Below are 24,475 nucleotides of genomic sequence, written 5' to 3' on the forward strand. Positions count from 1 at the left end.
TTAAGATGTTTTTGGTTTTTTGTTTTGTTTTTGTTTTTTGTGTTTTTTTTTGTATCTAGGGATTTTTAATTGTTTGCAGCAGGAGGGTTGGTCTGAAAAATCCTAGTCTGTCATTACCAGATATGGTATCCTCTTGATTTTTTTTTTCCCACTTAGCCTATTTCCTGTTTTTCCTTCAGCCTCCATGTTAATGACTTTCACAAACATTCATATATTGAATACCTAATATGTACCAAGATGACACAAAACAAGTCCCTCCTTTGTAGTGGATTCTGGGTTATGGGCAAAGTTGCAGCCCTACAGGACAGCATTTTCCAGACTGATCTACAGAGTATTAGTGTCCTGTGAAATCTTAATAAGGTTGCCTTTGTCAAGTAAGTGTGGGTAGTAATGCCCAGAAGGTTATCTTCTCTCAGAGGGCTTAGGCATTACCTTATTTAAGCTACAAAATTTATCTGTAGACTATCTAATATTTTATAGCATACTAATATTCCAGGGAACATGATTTATGAAACTCTGGAGTAGGATTCTGGAGTAGTAGTAAACATCCTCCATATTATTATGTGTTGTCACAGAGCAATTTCAGCTCTTGCTATTTCCACAGTCATGTCTAAGGGGAACATTTGCTGAGGGGGTAAACCAAGGCAACTGTGCTCTACGTTACAAATGACCGTCTTTTACTTGGCTGTGGGTGGTTGGACTGGTGTGGGTCCCCAAATGAAAGGCACCAGTCATAGGTCAAGCCACTGGCCAGCCAGGTGCACTAGCAGAGAGTTTTGTCCAGATGGGAACAAGCCCAACTAGTCAGATCCCCACAGATCTCATTGGCTGGCTAAAGCCATCAAGCTCTTACGGTTTTTAATTTTCTGTCTGAATGTGTACCCAGGATAGACAAGTAGCAGGGACTGGTAGTTACTATAATATAAGTACGCATATAATGATGTGGATCACAGAACTTCTAAAAAGTCACAGATTTTGCAGTTAAGCAGTGCAGGGTAGCAGAATTTGAAAAATCAAGAGAGGGAAATAGGAGAGATCTGTGATGCACCAAGAATTAGCCAAAGGTATAACTGACCGACAGCTTTGGGTTCAAAAAAAAGTAGAGTATAGGAGCAGAGAGACCAGCTGGTGGCTGGAGGCAAATCAAGTACCAAAAGCCTGGTACCAGGATAGTTGATGTGACTCAGGAGCACTAGAATGATGACCCACAAACCTCCTGCTGCTTGGTCCCCTAGAGCAATCTTAGGACCAGACCATGTTCTCCCTTCCAGTGTCCTTAAGGCCTACCCCCACTTGTGTTACTGGTTTTCTCGGATTTCTATGAGAATTCTTATTTACCTTATCCTCAAGATTCATACTTAGAACTAGTCATTGTCCCCCACCACGTACAGCTACGTTTGCCAGCCTGAGTGAGTGAATGTCAGTACTCTTCAACCAGAAGTGACTGATACATAAGCAAAGAGTTGAATTCATATCAGAATGCTACTTTTTTTTTTTTTAAGAACTAGAAAATGTTTTTATGGCAATGGAATATGTACCATTCCTACCACTGCTTATTCCCTTTTCCTTTTAATTACATTTTGGAAAGTTGTCTTCTAAGCTGTGTTAAAAGTGGTACTGTTAAATGGCATCACATAATCTATTTCTGTTGGTTATCCTATAAATAGTATCTCCATATACCAAAAAAATGCACATTAATTATTATCGGTACTCCTTTGGAAAGAGTATTTTGTACTTCCCAATCCAATGTTACTTACCACTGATCCTTAGAACTGTTTGAGAAAATCAGACTGTCTCTGTGGAGATCTCTGTATTATGTTATTCCTTTCTCCATTGATTTAGTTCAACACACCCCTCTCACCCACTATGTGTCTTTTTCCTTCCTCACTGTTCTCCCACCTATTCTTTAAAAGTATGTTTTTAATACTTCATTATTTATTTCTTCTACATTTTACACATAATTTTGGGTTTATAATTTGAAATCAGATTGGTCTTTTCCTAGCTCTATTTCCTTTTTGAATAGCATTTTTTTCCAACGAGGAAATTAATATATTTCAATATAATGTTTTAGAAAGGAGAAAGAGAAAGAAAATGAAATTACAATAATCAAAAAGCACCCAGGATAACCACAGTAGTATCTACTGTTCATAATCTTTTTATTTTTATTTTTTTAAATTTATTCATAGAGACAGAGAAAGAGAGGCAGAGACACAGGCAGAGGGAGAAGCAGGCATCATACAGAGAGCCTGATGTGGGACTCGATCCAGGGTCTCCAGGATCATGCCCTGGGCTGCAGGCGGCGCTAAACCGCTGTGCCACCGGGGCTGCCCCATAATCTTTTTATTAAATATATTTGTAGCATATGTGTATGTTGAGGTCATTTTAAACCTACTGTTTTATATTGATGTTCATTTACTATCGTGAACATTCCAGAATATTAAATACTCCAGAGACTTGGTTTTTAATGTCTATTATTCAAGCATATGAAAGTACCACAATTCTCTATTAACTAAAAAATAAGTTATTGCCAATTTTTTGCTAAGATAGTACTATGGGGGCTATCTTGTATATAAATCTGTGTCCTTATCTGACTATTTCTTGGAATAAAGTTTTAGTTGTGAAACCTTTTGTCTAAAGGTACAGCATATCATTTGTCCTTTAATTTTATTTGTGCCATATTCTTTGATATCCAGAGTTTAAAGTTTTATGTCATTAAGTATTTTGATTTCCTTTTGGTTTCTTTCTTCAGCATTTTTATTTTAAAGATTTTATTTATTTATTTGACAGAGAGAGAGCACAATTAGGGAGACCTACAGAGGGAGGGGGAGAATCAGGCTCCCCACTGAGCAAGGAGCCCAATGCAGGGCTCAATCCTAGGACCCTGGAATCATGACCTGAGCTGAAGACAGACACTTAGCCAACTGAGCCACCCAGGCACCCCAGCATTTTGATTAAATAGGCTTTCCCATCTCTTCTTTGAGAGGTCATATGGTCCCTTTTACTTGCTACTTTTTTTATGGTGGGTTTATCTGTTTTTACAATCCCTTGAAATTCTCACCTATTCCTCTTACAGGAACATTTGAGGTTACTAAATTTTAGACCCAGAAGTATAGTTTTCAAGTTTCAGAAAATTTGACTGTTAACTGTATTTTTATTCCCATCTACTTCCAAATAGAGGAAAAAAAGATGATTAACAATAACCTATACTTGGACATGTAGTTTAATGATACTTGACCTACACTTACATAAGGAAGTGGGAGGGAGATCTCCAAGTCTATCACATATTTATAAACTAAGGTCTTCCGTTTGAGTTTCCTGTTGGTAATAGCAGAAAAGAGGAACACTATGACTTAGGTTTTTCATTGTCTGCTTAAAGGAAGCATATTGATTTTTTTTTTAGAGAGAGAAATCTTGACAGTAATGCCAAAAAGGAGTTTTTTTAATGGGTCTCTATATGAGAGATGATATCTCTGATAACCATTTTTTAGAGCATGGAATAATACAGGCCATTTATTTTATAAATTCTTTTTTTAAGTTTATTATTATTATGTTAATAATCTCTACACCCAGCATGGGGCTCAAACTCACAATTTCAAGATCAAGAGTCACACACCTTTCTGACTGAGCCAACCAGGCACCCCATTTTATAAATTCTTAATAAAAATTGAGGGCATAATATTAAGTTGTACATCCAGTAAAGTATATCTGTAGGGAGTCAAAGTAATGCAGACCATATATTTTGAGTAATTTGATCAGGCACAGAGCATAGAAAGTCTTTGTGGATGGTTACATATTCCTTTAACTTAGCTCTTTTAACATAATAATCAAGATTTCTAAAAATCAGATTTTGATTTATGTATATTTATGATAAGCAGTTAGAAATAGCAGTTATGGAGTGGTTCATCTACATTAGATCCAAGTATTTAACTGGCAAGTTTGACATTTTATTGGGAAAATTAGAGTCTTCTATTATTTGACACTGTGGAGAATTCTCTTATAAGTGGGTTTCCAGGATTACTTGCAAGCAATAACAGACTATTTTTACCTGCTACATGTCACACAATTATAATATGAACTACTTAAGTAAATAGTAAATCACTTCAAATCTGACAATGTCTAAGAAATTTTTGAGTTTTCATGAAGTAGAAGATTAATATGAAAATTAACTGTACTTTAAACTGCTCAGTTCATCTTTGAAGCTATTTAAGCTTACTTTTCTCTATTTGTAAAAAGAATCCCCATTTTAAGCTATGTTTATGGGAAGTAACTGTCCCTTAAACCGTGTAGGAAGGTGTTTATAGGGGAGATCAGGCTTGGGGGGGGAGGTGTTGACAGAACATTATGGCTTTTATTAGTTTTTTTTTTTGCAGTTGGTACTGACTTGTAGTGTTTAAATTGAGCATTAAATCGGCACCTGACTGAAACATGACTAGCTGTAGAGTATGAGACTTTGGTAATGTTGGATGTTAGGCTTATCCTTTAGTTTAATCGGACAATATGTAATCGGGAGTCAGAGCTCTAACTGCAGTACTACTGCTGGATCTTAAATAATGTGACTATTTGAGGAATGCTATGCTTATTTTTTAAAATTCTAATATAAAAAAAATCACAGTGCCTTGAGGTTAGTTCAGTTGCTTGTAGAGGAAAGACTACTTGGGCTGGCTAGAGACAGAGGGTTGCTTATCCTCTTTAACATCTCCTATGAAAGACTCCTCACAAATCTCTTTTGGTTGTTTATTTACATTTTTAACTATTTGCAATATTAGTTTTTTCCTATGGGTTTCTCCTTTTTATAGAAAGATTCTTTATACACATAAAAATAAGCATTTGGTCATCTTTTTTCTCCAACTGATATAATTTCAGGTATGTTAGTTACCTGAAGTATTCCGAAATATTTATATTCCTAAATTATGATACCGAGAACTATTTTGTTGTTCCTTTTGTGTATAGTTCTTAAAGTGTGGAGGAAATAGCCACACATCAAGTCCCTTGACTTTTTTCTTAGCTGCTTGAAATCATAGGATCAATATTATGGAAGATGTTCCAGAGGGCAGTGAGGGGAAGAAGGTAGGTTATGCTGGGCAGCTGTTACAACTCAGACATGCAAGTGATGCTGAAGGCTGGACCTGGCAGAGGGCAGTGGAGATAGAAGACATGGACCTGTCACGGCCATAGGCTGGACTGTGGACCACATTCTTACAGTTCACCACTCCCAAGGGGAAGTACAAAGGCAGTGGCAGCTCTAGGGTGTCTAGCATATTCTCCCCCTTCCATTTTAATCTCATCCTTCTGAAGCATAATAGAAGTCAGGACTTTGACTAAAGGAATTATTTCACAGAAATATCAGTCTGTTTTCCTGCCCTTTCAGGTCATTTTCCTTGACATAAGTCTTTTACTTTCAGTTTCCACTGTTGGTTGTTAGTATATAGATAAGTTTGTTGTTAGTATATAGATATGTGTTTGACTTGTGTGTTGATCTTGTATCCTAGGACTCTGCTGAGAACTTACTTGTATTAGTTCTAGGGTGTTCATTTGTCCTTCCTTCCTTCCTTCCTTCCTTCCTTCCTTCCTTCCTTCCTTCCTTCCTTCCTTCCTTCCTCTTTTAGGATTGCTTAGGATTTTCTATGTAGACAATCATGTCTTCTGACAATGGACAGTTTTACTTCTTTCTTTCCCATTAGCATGCATTTATTTCTTCTTGCCTTACCATGCTGATTGTCGCTTCACCAATGGTCAGAAATCACAGTTGTTAGGCTGCCTTCTGCCTGGAATGCTTGCCTGGGTTGGTGCTTTCCTGTGCAAAGATTTTTAATTACTGATTCCAGGTCTTTAAGTTATAAGCTATTGATTTTTTAATTTCTTGAGTCAGCTTAGAAAATTTATATTTTTCAAAAAAATCTAGCCATTTCTTCTAAGTTTTTAAATTAATTGGCTTAAAGTTGTTCATAATGGCCTTTTATCCTTTAAGCATTTTATATCTCTCTTGGTTCCCTTTCTTATGTCTTACATGGGTATCCCGTAGTTTGTGACATGTGGCTATCATGCTTTATCAGGGGTTTGGTCTTTTCTTGGTCCAGTCAGTGTGCAGGCACACAATACCTCTCTTCCCTCTGACCCCTGGCCCATTTCTAACTTGCAGTTTCTAAATTGCTCTGTACTTGGTATCCAGAGAATATATTGTTTGTTTAAACTATGGGTCAGCTTAGAGTAAATACGGGTAGAGCAAGGGCTTTAAGTATTCTCATCTGAGAACTTGAACTTTACTAGGATGTCTTCCACGTGTGGTATCAGTAGATGTTAAAATGAGAATATTTTTTATCGTCTTTTCAGCTTACTGGTTTCTCAGCTTTTGATAGATGAGGTTTTACTTCAGTTCTGTTAATGAGTTAAAGGTTTTTTAATTGTCCCATTTAAAAAAAAATAAAATTGCATGTCATGTGGTAATAGATAACACAAAACTGAGGTACATTACTTGGGAGTCCTAGTCTATAATTTTGGTCAAAATGTTCCTTTTGACATTAGTTTTCTTAAGTGGTTAAAGGTATCCTCATTTGCCTTTACTTCCCCCAAGACTCCTCTCAAATATCTTTCTAAAGAACCGACTAATTTCAAAATGTTTAGATTTTATTTTATTTAAGCTGGTAGAGAATGTAGATCAAAAACAGGGAGGCTGTCCTAATTATGGTTGTTGTCTTTGTTTTTTCCTTGGATTCATCAAGAGCTATCGAATTATTTGAAGACCCTTAGCTTTCTACAGGCCTAAAATTTGGCATAGAAGAGAATAGTGCCCTTTAAGTTTATACAAGGAGGATAAATGTATTCTAAGTGGTTTCACATAGAAAATAAAAGGATAAAAGGAAAGTATTGTTATCCAAAAAAGCATCTTATTTTAGTTCTTAGAGTCTTTGTATTTCTGATGAGACTAAACTGCAGGGTTTGTAAAAGGGTTGCCCTTCCTAGAGAAGGAAATGGTCCAGATTACACTTGCTCACTTACCATTGGTAACTGAATATTCTTTGTAAATTATTAGCAGGATCACAATGAGCTCATTCATTGAGGTCATTGTTAAGCGCTTCCCCAAATCGGAGATTCTTTTCTGGATTAAGTCTAGCTGGTATAGTAGCTTGCTCCACTGAGTTCCTCAACTGAGAGTTGTTTTGCTTCATTGGTGTGTGTGTGTGTGTGTTTGTTTGATTGATTGTTTGTAGCTGCCTTTTAGCCTGAAGGGAGATGGGGGGTTGGGCAGGAAGGATGTTGACCCACATCTTTAGGGAGGCATCTGCAGTACTAATCACACACTGTTACAGTGCCCAGGGGAGGTGCCTGATTTGCCTAACTGAGGCAGCCTCCCTTGTAAGGTGAGAGATAAAGGCAAGACTAACTCACAATTCATCTCTCCCTAGCCATAAAACAGCTTTGCTTTTTGCTACTGTCACCAATATGTCCCCATCTTTTCCTGCCATTTTTGAGCGACCATGATAGACTCAGCTGTACTTACCTTATATCGTGTTATCCTCTTAAAAACTTTTGTAAAAGAGGGTAATTGTTCCTATTTTTAGATGGAGACACTGAGACTTAGATTTCACACAGCTAGCAGAGTGCTTGAATTTGGGTTTTGGGCCCTCTGAAGTAAAACATATGTTCCTTGTGTTCCACCACAGTCTGCCAATAGTGCTGGCCAGATAAGAGCTTTTCAGCAAGTGGTATATTTGATAGTTGATCACATAAGATACTTTTTCCATAGAAAATGAAGTATATCTTATTAGGATTTTATGCTTCTCTAGTGTGCAGTATCTATATGATAAAGTTTAAATTGTGGCACTCTTTTTATAGACTAAAAAGGAATTCTGGAGAAAAAAAAATGAGGACTGTGTTCCTAGGCCTTGCCCAGTACTATACAGATTAACCATGCTTCGTTTAGGCTGTAGATGAACTGCTTCAGCTACTATGAAACATTGAAATCTCCTTAGTGTTTTCTAGGAAATCATAGAAATTTAAATGGTTAATAGAATTTGCAATCTGACAGATACTGTACATCAGAAGATTCTGACAATTTGTCATGACCCAGAACTGAATGGGATAATTATTTTTTGAAAGAAGGAAAAAGCTAAAGCTTTATGCTACTACTGGTTAACATTTTTGAAGTCTCCTGTTTTTTTGAGTGTGTCCTATGCCAAAGGCTTTAATAGATGTGGTTTCAAATCCTCATATCCGACCCATGAGGTAGGTGTCATTATCCTCATTTTACCAAGAGGGAAATTTGGTTCAGAAATCATCCAAGGGATCCCTGGGTGGCTCAGCGGTTTGGCGCCTGCCTTTGTCCCAGGGTGTGATCCTGGAGTCCGGGATCGAGTCCCACGTCGGGCTCCTGGCATGGAGCCTGCTTCTTCCTCCTCCTGTGTCTGCACCTCTCTGTCTCTCTCTATGTCTATCATAAATAAATAAATAAATCTTTAAAAAAAAAAAAAAGAAATCATCCAAGTATGAATACATCCAAGTTCACAGCATTCTGAAGTGGTAAAGCTGGACTCGAGCCTCTTGTCCTCCCCCATCTCCCCTTAGACTATCTCATGCCTATGCCCTTGCCACTGGAAGCAAAAGGCAGGCAGTGTCTCCACAAGTGATTTGGTTTAAGAATCGGATTTTGATGGCCTGGAGCACCCTCCTATACTGGAAGGTAAAATTTGAGAAATGGAGATGCAAATTTTATTTATTTGTTTTTTTTATTAGAAATAGCCCTTAAGTTGTCTTTTGGGGAAAGGTATTAATGCAGTCAGTGTGACACTGTGACCTGACTCTTAATTTGATGTCCCCTTTTTTCTTCTTTTTAAAAATGGACTACTGCATTTCTCTTAATATGCAGGAAAAAAGTATAAGAAGTTCTTAAGCTTCATCCCTTGAGATTAGGCATATGGGTTGAAACACATTTTTTTTTCTTTTCTTTTTTTTTTTTTTTAAGATTTTAGTTATTATTTGGCAGGGAGAAAGAGGACAAGCAGGGGGAGCAGCAGGCAGAGGGAGAGGGAGAAGCAGGATCCCCACTGAGCAAGGAGCCTGTTGTGGGGCTCAATCCCAGGACCCCAGGATCATGACCTGAGGTAAAGGCAGATGCTTTTACCAACTGAGCCACCCAGGCGCCCCTCAAACACATTTTTAACTGACCATTACTAGTATTCTCAGTAAGAAGTAGAACTTCTTGGGATCCCTGGGTGGCGCAGCGGTTTAGCGTCTGCCTTTGGCCCAGGGCGCGATCCTGGAGACCCGGGATCGAATCCCACATCGGGCTCCCGGTGCATGGAGCCTGCTTCTCCCTCTGCCTGTGTCTCTGCACCCTCCCCCCCCCCCCCCCCCCGACTATCATAAATAAATAAATAAAAATTTAAAAAAATAAAGCTCTTGTTTAAAAAAAAAAAAAAGAAGTAGAACTTCTTTACCTAAATCTGCTAGTTTTAATAATGTCAGAACATTTCTGAGAAGCATACAAGCCTACACAAAGTGTTAGGACTCTCATAGTAGATAGGCATAGATTAGACAGCAAAACATTCACCACTAGCCTGCGAACATACCTTTTACTGTATATTCTTTTTGGTCAGAGTATTGTTTCCCTCATTATAACTAAAATGGAAGAGCTAGTTATTTTCTTTTGAGTATGTATGTGCTAGCTTTCGCAACTTTTAATATAGTTCCATCCTTTTCTTGCTCTATAATACTTGTAAAAATATAGAAATGATGTCTTCCTTGAGGTTTTAAAGAGCTTTGTAATGACACTACTTGGACTTAGAACTGTTTGTGTATAGTTCTAAGCTGTATTCAAGAAGAGAGAAAACCTGAACAGTCTGATAATAATGGAAGAAACTCACATCCAGGATATTACTAATCCCTCAGTGTATTAATTTCTACATCTATAAAATTGAGATCATTTTTATTCACAGGGTTGTCAGGAGAAGTAAAATTTTTATATCGGTGCCTGGCACATGGTTAGCATTCAGTAATGGAAATTATCCTCAGCCATCATTGTCATCATTATTATTATTGTTTTTAGCTTTCTAGATGTTTGTCTGTTGTTGGGTTGTTGTGGGGTTTTGGGGTTTTTTTTTTTTATGTTTTATTGCTTCAAAGACTCTTGGATTTGTCAGTTTAAAAAAACATAGTTGCAAAACATTTTTCTTTTATTTGTCTGATCCTATCTCCAATATAGCTAATTTTAAAAAGTACATTTTTCAAGAAATGAAAAGGGATATAGCCACAAACATGAAGAAGATTTTTTTAATTGTAAAAGAATCTTATGTTCTCTTGTATTAAAAAGAACACATACTAACAGAGACAACAGGGGTTATCTCTGAGGGTGGAATTTCAGGTGAGATTAGACTTTTTTTAGTAGTTTATGTAGTGTTTTAATTCTTCATAATATGTATGTTTCATTTTTACAGAAAATATTTCCTAGTTTTTTCACTGTTATGCTGTAGAAACCATCCATATATCTTTATCATTACATCTTAAGATGATCTTATTTTCTCCCTAACTTGTTCCATAGAATGAATGATTATTAGTTTTAGTAAACAGAATATCAAAGGTGTTATAATGTGTTACATCAGAAGTTGGCGAACAATGACCTAGAGAGGCCAGATCTGGCTTGCCATTTGTTTTTGTACAGTTGAGGTAAGGATGCAAAAATTTTTCATTTTTAAGTGGTTGAAAAGAAAATCAGGAGAAAAGGAATTTTGTAACAAGTGGAAATGAAATTTGAATTTCACTAACTACAAATAAAGTTTTATTGACATACAGTCATACTTACCATATATTTATTTTCTGTGGCTGAGTTCAGGTTCTAATGGCAGAGTTCAGGAGTTATAGAGCACGTATGGCCTGGAAAGCCTAAAACACTTACTTGTTATATGGCCCTTGCCTGACCTCTGTACTACATTGAAGAAATCTGTTTAAAATTTTGTTCTGATTGTTGGGTTTTTGTGTTGTTGTTTTTTTGTTTTGTTTTTTAACTTTGCTTTGGCATAACCATCTAATCTAGAATGTGAAATTGCCAAATTAAAAGTAAGAACATTTTCATAAATATCACCAAATTGACATGCAGAAAAAAATCCCCAGCATGAATATACTATTTTCTAAATGGTCTATACTTTTCAGTTTTGAGTCCCTCTTTTACTTATGAGTTACGAGTTTTATATTTTCCTAAGGGTATTTTTATTTAATATTTGGTTATTAATTCCCATTGTGGTCAAAATGTGGCCTGTGTAATTTGAGTTTTTCTTATTATGTAGTGTATCATGCATAGGAAAGAGTGCATTCTAAAGAATAGTTCATAAGTAAATCCATGTACCTTTCACCCAGGCTAAGAAATAGAAAATTAAGAGTGCTTTGTTTTTTAAATTTGTATGTATTTATTTTTAAAAGTAGGCTCCATGCCCAACTTGGGGTTTTGAACTCGTGACCCTGAGATCAAGAGTTGCATGCTCTATCTACTGAGCCAGCCAGGCACACCCTCACCCCCTCAGTATTTTAGAAGCTTCCTGAGTGCCTCTTCCTAATTCTGTATCCTTCCCCTCAATGGAAGCCATTTTTTGGTTTTTACATTTTTATATATCCATGTATACCTAAATACAGGAGTTTGTCCAGTTAGAAGGTAAATTGATTCAGAGACTACTGAATGGCCCATTCAGTTAAACATCTGACTTTGGTTCAGGTCATGATCTCCGGGTCTTGGGATTGAGACCCACACTGGGCTCTCTGCTCGAAGGAGAGGAGGGGGTATGTCTGCTTCTCTGTCTCCTCTCTGTCTCTCTCCCCCTCCCTCCCTCTCTCTGCCTCTCCCCCTGCTCATGCTCTCTCTCAAATAAATAAATAAAATATTTTTAAAAAGGTAAATTGATTTGTAATGTTTCTTTCTCTAACCATTTTGTTTTTGAGATTCACATTTAGATACAAACAGCTGTAGTTGATTGTGCCTGCTGTATAGTAATCCATTATATGAATGTACACTGATGGACCAGTGAGGCTTCACTTAAATATCTCAGTGAGAGTCTCAACTGCAGTGTTTCCTAACTTGAAGTTATTACTGTCTCCAACCCCTCACTTGCCAAACTGCTCTGTTACGTTTCCTGTCTCTGAAATAGCATCTTCATCCATCCACTTCCCTAATCCAGAGACTTGGCAGTTATTTTTGACACCTGTCTCTACCTCGTTCCCCATTTCCAATAATCATTAATCCTATAGATTCGACTTAACATCCATATCCATATCCATCTTTACTTTCACCATCCAGTCAAGCTCTTAAGTGGATGCTGCAGTAGTCTTCAGTGCAGCATTTCTTGTTCTCTGATCATAGATTCCAACGCTTACCTCTTCAGGCCTCACCTATGCACTCTTCCATTAACTTGCTAGCCTCTGCCTGTTTAGCCATTATTCAGGCCATGCTCACTCCTGCTTTGGAACCTTTGGGTGTAATAGATCATTGGACCTCACATTCTTTTAGTGCACATATACATGGTCTACTGTATTAATATGTGTGTTGTAAAAGTATAAACTATATGAGGTTGAATTATATGACCATTTATTACCCACAAGATAGTAATTTTAGACATTTGAACATATTAAATAGCAGTATAAGATATAAATAGGCATCCAGTTAGATAATATAGACCATGTCATAATAGAGGTATAAATAACAGTTTAAAAACAACATTTTGGGGGCACCTGAGTGGCTTACTCAAGTATCTAACTCTTGATTTCAGCTCAGGTCATGATCTCACGGTGGTGAGATCAAGCCCCATGTTGGGCTCCTCACAGTGTATAGAGCCTTCTTGAGATTCTCTCTCTCCCTCTGCCCTTCCCCTTTCTCTCTCTCTCAAATAAATAAATTGAGCGAGAGGAGGGGCAGAGGCAAAAGGAGAAGCAGGCTGCCTGCTAAGCCTTGGGGCTGGATCCCAGGACCTTGGGATTGTGACCTGAGCCAAAGGCAGACACTTAACTGACTGAGCCACCCAGGTGCCCAAATAAAAAATTTAAAAGCCCAAATGAGTCTCAGATTCTTTAAGGGACTATAGATGTGACAGCCATGCATCCCTAGATTTCTGGTTCACTCTTAATATTAAACACTGTGTTATCTCTTTCTAAATAGTATTGAAAGTGCCACCAAAATATCAGTCAAAACTTGTATCTCCTAAACTGCTTCTTGTAACTGAAATTGGCACAGAAATGCTTTAATCAGTTGATGTGACTTGATTTTTGCTAGTGTGACTGAAGGACTTTTCACTGGACCAGTATTACCATGACTAAGTAGTCTAGATGAACTTAAATAGAAGGAGAGGAGGGGTGTGGGTTGAGTTATAGTCCTCTTCTTTACCACTATGGCAGGCCAGGTAGTCATAAAACTTGTTGAGTTTATTTCTAATAAAGTATGGATTAAATCCCATTGAAATGAACCCTAGGAACTGTTTCAATTATTTTGTGGAAATTTTGTAATAGATACTACTTGGCATGAACAGGGCTATTGCCTTTAGTCCTTATTTTTTTATATATGTAAATTTTTGTAGTAATGAAATTTGACCTCTGATTTTCTGTAATTTTGATTTATAGTTCATCCTGTTAGATATCAGAATTTTCAGCAAAAACTCTTTAACTAATAACAGTTTTACAACCAGCTTTAAATTATGATAGTCCTAGGGGGAAGGAATGACTTTTTAGAAATTTGCTTTGGATAGTTTTAAGGATAGCCATGCAGGTGTAGAAATGTGAAAGCTTGTAATGCATGATGCACTCGTATTCTAGAATCAGTACACGTTTTGGGTCCTGTTGTTATTGCATATAAAACCCTAAAGTAATAGACTTATAAGTCAGGTCTCAAAGGGTTTCAGCTAAATACATTTCTAAAAATGTAATAACAAAAGAATCTCAAAACTGACATTGTACGTATTAAGATAGTTGGAATGCCTTCCTGATTCTTCTTACATAGACTTTTCTGTGAATCACTACCAGTGTTTTTTTCTTTTTTCTTTTTTCTTTTTTTTATTTATTTATGATAGTCATACAGAGAGAGAGAGGCAGAGACACAGGCAGAGGGAGAAGCAGGCTCCATGCACCGGGAGCCTGACGTGGGATTCGATCCCGGGTCTCCAGGATCACGCCCCGGGCCAAAGGCAGGCGCCAAACCGCTGCGCCACCCAGGGATCCCTCAGTGTTTTTTTCTTGCGGTGTTATAGCTGCCCACATAGCATTCCCCACATCAAGAAAAGTCCACTTTCTATCAAGGGATGTGGAAGCATAAATTAGAATATTTTGTCATGATGCAATATCGCAGCAATCTCCAGATGAAGAATGGAGAATACACTAAATTTCATGCTTTATGAAACTGGTTCAGTGTTAGAAACTGCCTTCTGTCATGTGACACGTATACATGTTTTCTGCAGGTCCCACTTGTTTATACAACTTCTAAAGAACTGTATAGGAAGATAAGTGGTTTTAAGTTTGGTTGCTTTCTAAAATGGGCAGCCATTTTTCAGGTATAATTTGCTTGTCAAATATCTGTGGGTAGCTATAGAATTCATCTTATAAACATGGAGAAGAGAGAGGCTTTTGGACTTCTTGAATGTTCTTGTACTGTCTATAATCATACTGTACTCTAGACCAGTTGTATGGTTTATAATCTTACTTTACTCTAGACCAGGGTCAGCAAACTTTCTGTGTTAAGAGGCCAGATAGAAGATATTTTAGGCTTTGCAGGCTACATGTGGTCTCTGTTCTTTGTGGGTTTTGGTTTTTTTTTTTTTTTTTAATCCCTTTAAAATGTAAAAACCACTTGTGGTTTTGTAGGGTCCATACAGAAATAGGCCATAAGCCAGATTTGTCCCCTTGGGCTATGGTTTGCTGACCCCTGCTCTAGATCAGTACCGTCCAATAGAAATACAATTTTAACCATGCATGTAATTTTTAATCTTTTAGTAGCCACATTTAAAAAGTAAAAAGCAGATAAAATAATTTTAATAATATATTTAGCCAATTGTATCCAAACTATTAGTCATTTCAGTATGTGGCAGAAGCCACACTTCAGGGACTCAATGACCACATGTATTGAACAGCACACTGCAGATGAGAACTACTCAGAATAAGGACCATAAACTTGTACAGTTGGTTATCTGTCTTTGACAAATTAAGTATAGGAATTAAAAATAAGCATTTAAAATATTTTATAGCTCTTTGATAGTTCTTTTCTGTCTATTCAATCTAATAAGAAAATTGGTATTTGTATTTCATATGTTTTTTTTTTTACATTTCATTTTTCCTAATAATTTATTCTTATAATGTCTTACAAAAGAATTGGTCTGTGAAATTAAAAAGAACCTACCTCTTCATTATGGAGAGGCACTGCTGTAGATAGTCTTTCCTAAGACTCTGCAGTCCTCTGGTGTACATGGCAAAAATAAAACAAAGAGAAACAGTGATGAGGCCTTGGTAGGTAGTTTATTTAGAACTACTCACATCCTGCCAACTGCTCCAGAGCAGTGTCCTTTTTACTTAATCTCTTTCAGAGCTACCATTGGAGCCCATGGCTGGAGTACCCTCGGTCAGTGGTTTTCCTTCTCTACTCTAGAATCACCCAAAGAGCTTATTTAAAAAAAAAAAAAAAAAAAAAAAACAGCAGTGTCCAGGTGCACCTCTAGTCCAGTGAAATCACAATCTCTTGGTGGGGGGGGTTGGTGCTGTGTATCATAGAGCTTCAAAAGCTCTCCAGGTGATTATATTATGTAGCCAGTGTTTATTGTGTGGATCCCTAGCCCCAGGGGCCGGGGAGGGGGGGGGGCAGGGGTGGGAGGGGTGATTGCTCTTTCTCCATTGGGAAAGAATGACTCATCTGGGCAGGGGGTTTTCTGTGTGGTGTACTGTTGACTCTCTTTAACAGTGGAAAGGGGACTTTCCAGTTAAATATGTCAGATTGAACATTGGCATTTTAATTCTACTCACTCCTGGAACCCCACTAAAATTAAAGGAATAAAAAAGGTATAAGGCATAAACCCACAAGTAGAAAACAAATAAGAAAGAGACAGAAGTAGGCCTGATTGGTCAACAAGATTTTGGTAGAAGCAGGTAGCTAGAAATTAACAGAATGGAGAAAATGATATAAATGTTTACAAATGAGGATGTTAAGAAGCAAAGCAATTTATACTGCTGGCTCAGAAATTAGAGAAACCAGTTAGCTCAGAAGATAAGGGTGAAGCATAAAGCTGAACACAGGAATGGCTGAAAGTCTGTATGCTTCAGGGCCCCCCATCCCTCCCTTTTCCCACAGTAATCAGGAGACTTTTACCCTGGATAAAACTAGAGGTTAGAACTTAGAGAAATTTATCTAAGAGGGTCAGTCAGAGCTGAGGTGTGGGTTATCTTTTGAAAATAAAGACACCTTTTGAAAAATAGAGACTAAGCAAAATTCCCCTTACCCTGTTCTCAGAACATAGCAGTCAAGTATATCCACAAGAGAAGAAATTGAAGTATTATCTCTGGGATTAACAGCTAGGAGACAAGATTTACAGATCCTGACTTTTGTGGATTTCAAAAAAAAAAAAGAATTCATTGCCTCATCACCTTATGTGAAAGCCAGCCACCTGACAAGTACCCTACCCAACTGCCTGCACCACCATGAAGACAGAACTTCTGATCAGCATGTTAGTGGTCACATCTGCTGTGATGGACAGGGCCAATCATCAGACCCTTGTGGAAAGCCTCTAAAATAAAAAACAGACATGGAAAGATTTAAGGAGAAGAAAGGAAGAAACAGATAAAAATATTTAAAATGTTAAAAAAAAAAACCATTTGAAAAATGTGTATCCTCTGAGAAATGCTATATTTGTCCAAGAAACTAGAATAGGATGTTATTAAAAAGAACATTCAGGGAGTAAAAAAAAGGTCTTGGAAATTAAAGCTGTGATAAGAAACATTCTAACTGTGATAGAAGTGTTGCAAGGTGATACCAAAGAAATCTTCCAGATGGTAGAAAAGGAAAAGAAATGTGATATTGCTATACAATCAGAAGATGAATCTAAGAGGTCTACTGTCTAACAAAAGGACTTTCAGGAGAGAGGGATGGGGCCAATGAGTGAGATGGGAATGGAAAGGACACAATAAATGTAAAAAAGGCCCAGGCTAAGGATAAAGAGAGGCAGCTACAACTTCTCACAAAAATAAAAACAGGTCACATGAAAGGAGACTGGGAATTGCTGGACTTACTTTCCTTGATTCCCTGGGAGTAGAATTAAAGATGGAAAGGAGTGGCAGGCAGTGCTACTGTTTGTTATGAGCCTTGTTCTTTGAGACTACCGGCATACCTTATTTTACCGCACTTGACTTTATCACACCTCACAGACACTGCGTATAGTTTGAAGGTCTGAGGCAGCCCTCTATCAGGCAGGTCTGTTGCACAGTTTTTCCAACAGCGTTTGCCCACTTCATGTCTCTGTGCCCCATTTTGGTAATTCTTATAATATTTCAAGCTTTTTCATTATTATATTTTTATGGTGATCGGTGATTACAACTCACTGAAAGCTGGTTAGCATTTTTTAGCAATATATACACATTTTTAAATAAGGTACATACATTGGTTTTTTTGTAGACCTGCTACTGTTGCACACTTAATAGACTACAGTGTAGTATAAACATAACTTTTCTGTGCACTGGGAAACCAGAAATTTCATTTGACTTGCTTTATTGCAATACTCACCTTATTACAGTCTGGAACCGAACCTACAATATCTCCAAGGTGGGCTTGTATAAATGTATGAATTAGGTAAGGATAAAAAACAGCTTAAAAATAAAGAACTGAAAAGGAAACTGGGCTAGAAAGGACCTAGGATATTGGAAGAGTACATCAACAAAGATGTTGGAGTCACTAAGAATATGGCAAGGATTAGCCCCATATGTAACAAGACTATGAACAAAGAACAGAATCATAATTTAAAAAAGAAAAAAAAAGATGATGTAATAACAGCAAGGCATGTTACTTCAAATAGTATAAACCTCAAAAAAAAAAAAGGCTTACAAAAAAGATTTCTGCTAAAGGGAGGAGACAAATGTTCTGATAGAGTTAATAAGATTTAAAGTTTTTTTAATCTAATCCATCTAATACATTATAGTAGAATATATACCATATACCATGCAAACTCCTATATACCTAGCAATATGCTTGTAATAAAGAATAATCTGCAAGTATGTTTTATGATTTCATAGATATAAATTCATCCTATGTTGGATTGTCACTAGTTCAAGAGCCCTTTCTGTAAAAAACTAAAAATGAAGATACATAAAATTAATTTTTTCTCTTGTCTTAACCCTAGTCACTGTCTTGAAAATCCCAGTATTTATCACAAAGAACATTTGTCACAGTTATGGGAGGATCAGCTCTAATGCATCTCACTGCTGTAAGAGAAAACATTCAGTTTTCCAGTACTGATTCTAAACTGTGAAAAGTAGTACATAATGAGATAATAAACAGGAACAAAAAACTCCAGAGAAGAAAGTGCCATACTCTTTAAATGACAAAATAGAGAGACCTTTTTAAAAAAGTTTCTGCTGTCCTCTTAGAACAAAACCAGCTGAAGTTTAAGTTTGCATTTTTCCATTTCTTCTAATGTTGACTTTTAGGTTATTGAATGAGACAGTATGACTGTGTTAGAATTGTAAAATAACTTATTTGTAAAGTATGATGATCTGCTTTCAACTTTTTCTTAAGGAGCAAAAATAAAGATGCCAAATTGCATATTTTTTGTTTTTATTTTGTTAATTACTTCAGTAGCAAAGCTTTTTCTGTTACTCTGTTATTTCCAAACTCTTCCAGGATGAAGAATTGGGAAGCTAAAAGACGCCTTCCCATTTAAATCTAAATATTTTCTTTCTTTCCTCCTATTTGCCTTTCTATTCAAACTGCTTCTTTAAAATCACAGATAAAATTCAATACATTGCAGAGTAGGGAGGGAAGATACTGAATTTTCACAAGTGATTGATCTAGCTGTAACCTTTAGATTGCCCGATGAGTGGAAATATAGCAGTTGGTCCGTGAAATCTGAAAGATCACTACTTACAGATTTTTGAACTAGTTAATGTGTTGCACAAATTTAGTCCTGATTTCAGCTTTGGAGCTGTTGAATACAGATATGTTTCAGCAATACAGAATGTATTTTCCCTTTGTAATGCTTGAGGAAGTGCCTGAATTATTTGTAATAAGGAGACAGAAATCAGTGTCATAATGAAAGTAGGTTGATGCATGGGAAAAGAACCTAGAATTTAATTGAGAGAATTTCTTTCCTTTCCCATGAAATCTAAGTATTTCATCTGAAAGGAAATGGGGAATGAGGATTGACCTGATGAATGGTGCCATGAGTGGCACTTAGGACCATCAGCAGCAATCAGCAGCATCTTCCTCCTCTCACTTCAGCAAGACAGCAGAGGGTGGTGTCCTGATGGGTGTCACTAAGATTTCCAATGAGAAGGGGCGGGTGCTGCCTGTTTTGTTTGCACACACCACCTTAACTTCAGTCTCTCCTCTTCCTCTTTTTTCTTTAGATCTTATAATCAATGGATAAAGTGGGGAAGATGTGGAATCACTTCAAATACAGGTGTCAGAATCTCTTCGGTCACGAGGGAGGGAGCCGTAGTGAAAATGTGGACATGAATTCCAACAGATGTTTGTCTGTGAAAGAGAGAAACCTCAGTATAGGAGACTCCACTCCTCAACAACAAAGCAGTCCCTTAAGAGAAAACGTTGCCTTACAACTGGGATCAAGCCCTTCCAAGAATTCTTCAAGGAGAAACCAGAACTGTGCCACTGAAATTCCTCAGATTGTCGAAATAAGCATTGAAAAGGATAATGATTCGTGTGTCACCCCAGGAGCAAGGCTAGCAAGAAGAGATTCCTACTCTCGGCATGCTCCGTGGGGTGGGAAGAAAAAACATTCCTGTTCTACAAAGACGCAGAGTTCATTGGATACTGATAAAAAGTTTGGTAGAACTCGAAGCGGACTTCAAAGGAGGGAGAGGCGGTATGGCGTAAGCTCCATGCACGATATGGACAGCATGTCCAGCAGAACTGTAGGAAGCCGCTCTCTGAGACAGAGGTTGCAGGATACTGTGGGCTTATGTTTTCCCATGAGAACTTACAGCAAGCAGTCAAAACCCCTCTTTTCTAATAAAAGAAAAATACACCTTTCTGAATTAATGCTTGAGAAATGCCCTTTTCCTGCTGGCTCAGACTTAGCCCAGAAATGGCATTTGATTAAACAGCATACAGCCCCTGTGAGCCCACACTCAACATTTTTTGATACATTTGATCCATCCTTGGTTTCTACAGAAGATGAAGAAGATAGGCTTCGAGAAAGAAGGCGGCTTAGTATTGAAGAGGGGGTTGACCCTCCTCCCAATGCACAAATACATACATTTGAAGCCACCGCACAGGTTAATCCGTTATATAAACTGGGACCAAAGTTAGCTCCCGGAATGACTGAAGTAAGTGGGGACAGTACTGCAATTCCACAAGCTAATTGTGACTCAGAAGAGGACACTACCACACTGTGTCTGCAGTCACGTAGGCAGAAGCAACGTCAGGTGTCTGGAGACAGCCATGCCCACGTTAGCAGACAGGGAGCTTGGAAAGTCCATACGCAGATTGATTACATACACTGCCTCGTGCCCGACTTGCTTCAGATCACAGGAAATCCCTGTTACTGGGGAGTGATGGACCGTTACGAAGCAGAAGCCCTCCTTGAAGGGAAACCTGAAGGCACATTCTTGCTCAGGGACTCTGCGCAGGAGGACTACCTCTTCTCTGTGAGCTTCCGTCGCTACAACAGATCCCTGCATGCCCGAATCGAACAGTGGAACCACAACTTTAGTTTTGACGCCCACGACCCATGTGTATTTCACTCCTCCACTGTAACAGGACTTTTGGAACATTATAAAGATCCCAGTTCTTGCATGTTTTTTGAACCATTGCTTACTATATCACTAAACCGGACTTTCCCTTTTAGCCTGCAATATATCTGCCGTGCAGTAATCTGTAGATGCACTACATATGATGGAATCGATGGGCTCCCTTTACCATCCATGTTGCAGGATTTTCTGAAAGAGTATCATTATAAGCAAAAAGTTAGAGTTCGCTGGTTAGAACGAGAACCAGTCAAGGCAAAGTAAACTCTCCTGCCCCCAAAGGGCATTAACTAGATCTGCTTTTATGTGCATCAGACAGTACACCTATAGCAAGCACACATATCAGTGTTAGGTTTTTTTCAGTACAGTATGTAGGCTTAGTGTTAGTATCTGTCAGATGCAATCTGCTGTTACTCAGATAAACTTGGTGCCTATTGAGACAACAGAGGACAGAGCTATAGGTGTTCAGTAAGGCTACAAAAGTGTTTTGTTGATTGAGTGAACAGTTTGGTTTTTAATAACTGTTGTAATTGAGTAAAGCAACTCTGGGGCATTTGCTATGAAGAATTCTATTTCTTACTGAAGAACAAATTATTAATATTGGATGAGTATTTCAACAGTGTGACTAATGTTTGAAATTGTTATTTTTTTCTAAGAATTTTTCTATAACCTTCCAAAAGTAGCACTGTTTGTAGTTACTATAAATCAAGCTTTGGAAGTCCAAAAATAAAGACTGCCTTCCTTTGAGAAAAAAAAAGAAAAATGCAATTTTCTGGCCACAAGGGCATAGTGCAGTTCACTTAAGTGTTGATATAGTTTATAGTCAGTCTCCTGTCTCTTCTGCAAAAGGTACTGTTAAGTAAACCAGGTTTTCTAAATAGTTGCTCTTAAAAGTTCAGGCTTATAAAGCTGATAGTAGAATTTTATTTCAAGGCCTTAGGTTTTTTTTGGTTTTTTGTTTTTGTTTTTTTGTTTTTTTGTTTTTTTTGTTTTTTTGAATGAATGCTTTAACTTAAAACACATTGGGAAGAGCTGCAATGTAGTCCTGTGTGTGATTTTTTTTTTACATTAGTACATGCAGTCTACGCGCTGATTAGTTAAAGTTGGATCTTTTCCCGTGCCCATGATGTGTTTGTGAACCATGAAGAAAGTGAGACTAGAAGATGCCCACACAAGTCAGATGATAACAGCAGTGGTTGCTGATGTTGAGATTATTGTTAAACTGCAGTGAACAATTTGGATGGCAGTATTTAGCTCTTTGTTATAAACTCTTACAGCTGAATAGCTTAAGTACAATTTATAGAATTTCAAAGCAGTTAATTTCTAATGGAAAATCTGAAACCCTAATTGCAGATTTAAAAGGTACTGTACAACCATTCTATCTGTAAATAACTTTACTTAGCACCTTTTTGTCACTTAGAATAGTATGCAGTACTACTTGAGTGAGCTATTTTGGAAGTAATACCAAGTTCTAGTGTTTGCTTCTTAGTATTGAACTGAATTTACGGTTCTGTGCTAGACATTTTGCACTAGTCGAATCCATTCTTGTGTCTTTTTGTTAATGTGCTCTGTACCACTGGTGAGTGCTCCTTGGTTTTCTTACCTGCTGCTACAGAAAAGTTCTTTTACATCCTGATGGCTATTGCCAAGGCTACAAAAAAGAAAAGCTATATTTGTATGCAACACTAACCCTTTGACTGCTAATGTACGTTTCTGCTTGCTGTGCCTTGTTACGGCTGCTTTTTTTGTGCTAATAAAGTATGTTTGGTGTTCTCCTTGTATATCTGCTGTTTTATACATTTGCAACAATTTCTCTTGTAAATGGAATGGTATGGGGTTTTTAAATAAGCATTACCCAACAACCTACTATAGTTAATGCAGAATTACTGTACAGTCTAATATTGACTTATTCTTATTAAACTCTAAATTTAATGCTACTACTCATCTTTCCAATCGTAATCACATATACTGTGGAACAGTATATCTAGTTACTGCAAATTACTGTACAGTTTAGATTATAACACAAATGGACAGAGAAATATTGACTAACCATTGATTTCTCTGCTTGTAAATGGAAGATTGAAACTATCAATGATGTGTTATAATAAATGAATATCTTTAGCCTTCCACTTCATCAGAAACAAGTTAAATGAAGTCTTGTGAACTAATACTACATCAGCGCCATTTATTGGTTTGGGGACCATTTTTATTATAATCCTAAATGCCCAAAATGTAGAACCTAACCAAAGACTTGTCCATTTTTAAAGCAAAATGGGGATTGAGGGGACTTATAATTCTTATTATTTCTAATAAAAGTCCCTGAAGAACATATACCAAAGTGTTCGAGAACGTCATCCAAACCTACTTTAAAGCATTATGTGCAATTAAGTTGTTATGACATAATTATATTGCGTAATTGTTGGGTCCGTTTTCTTGAGCTTATAATGTATCTGGAAAATAATCTCTTGGGAAAAAAAAAAAGTCCTTACTGATTATTGGAGAAAGATTATATATGCAAGCAAGATCTTATTTTAAAGAGGAAACTTGAAACTCCAAGAAAGCACTTGATGTTTTATATGCTTGTAGCAAATTGATGTTCTAATTGTAGTTTTATAGAAAATATTAATGCTTTTATGTATTTCAGAACTTTCGTATGTTAAATGGAAATTGTTTTAAATGTGTAAATATTTGAGTTTTATGTAAGCATGTATACATTGTGCTAAAAGTCACATGTTTCAGTTTGTGTGTAATATTAATATGCAACCTTCGGTTTAAAATTTTTTTCCTAAAAAAATTAGTGGCTTATATTTTAAAAAAGAAAAATCACCAGCATGAAATTGCACCTTAGTCTATATTCACTGTGTCTTTTTCTGAATCCCATTGTAGCCTGTCAACTTAATATTTGTTCTCATGGTCTTTTTGAAGTGCATTTTAATACAAACCAGGAAATTCTTCAGAAGTTTGGACACATCTTCATAGTAAAGTAATTAACCCAAGGAAAGGTTCGTCTGATTCCTATCCATTCTCATTCTTTCCGGCATTCATTCATTCATTCATTCACTTTATCTGTGTATATCTATAAACACACACACACACATATATACACACATACATATGTACATTTATGATAATGTTACTTTAAAAAATAATAATTGCCATCTGATTTAAAATCATTTAGAGGCCTTATTCTATATATATACACACTATCCTTGTACCGTTCAGATTTGATTATCCACACCTGAGGTTTAGTTCTGCTGATACAATCTTTTTTTTTTTTTTTCTGATACAATCTTATTTGTAATACAGTCACCTTACACCAAGAAAACATGCATCAGTAATTTCTGTCAAAACAAAGTAAATTTTTTTTGAAAAGGAAACAGCTTGGCTCAAATATAGTTTTAAGAGTCATTGTTAAATGTTTATTTCTTCAACAAAAATTGAGCCCAAATATCATACTCCACAAACTGCTGTGTGTTCTCATGGTCCATTGGAAGGTTTATATAAGACTTATAATGGCTTGAGCCATAAAAGTTGAAACTTGAATTCTGTGCCTCAC

General features: G+C 36.9%; 1 protein-coding gene across 3 annotated transcripts in view; it reads left to right on the forward strand.

The window, feature by feature from the left end:
* The window catches only part of SOCS5 (suppressor of cytokine signaling 5), a 61,514-nt gene extending 37,590 nt beyond the window's left edge, over positions 1–23,924 (forward strand). For all 3 annotated transcript variants that reach the window (XM_072768248.1, XM_072768247.1, XM_072768249.1), the window contains exon 2: positions 19,561–23,924. In XM_072768248.1, the coding sequence (XP_072624349.1) occupies positions 19,573–21,183 (1,611 nt within the window). In that variant the 5' untranslated portion in view covers positions 19,561–19,572 and the 3' untranslated portion in view covers positions 21,184–23,924. The remainder of the gene's footprint in view (positions 1–19,560) is intronic.
* Positions 23,925–24,475: the final 551 nt, after the last annotated feature.

This window comes from Canis lupus, chromosome 11 (genome assembly GCF_048164855.1).
Source record: "Canis lupus baileyi chromosome 11, mCanLup2.hap1, whole genome shotgun sequence".
NCBI lineage: Eukaryota > Metazoa > Chordata > Mammalia > Carnivora > Canidae > Canis > Canis lupus.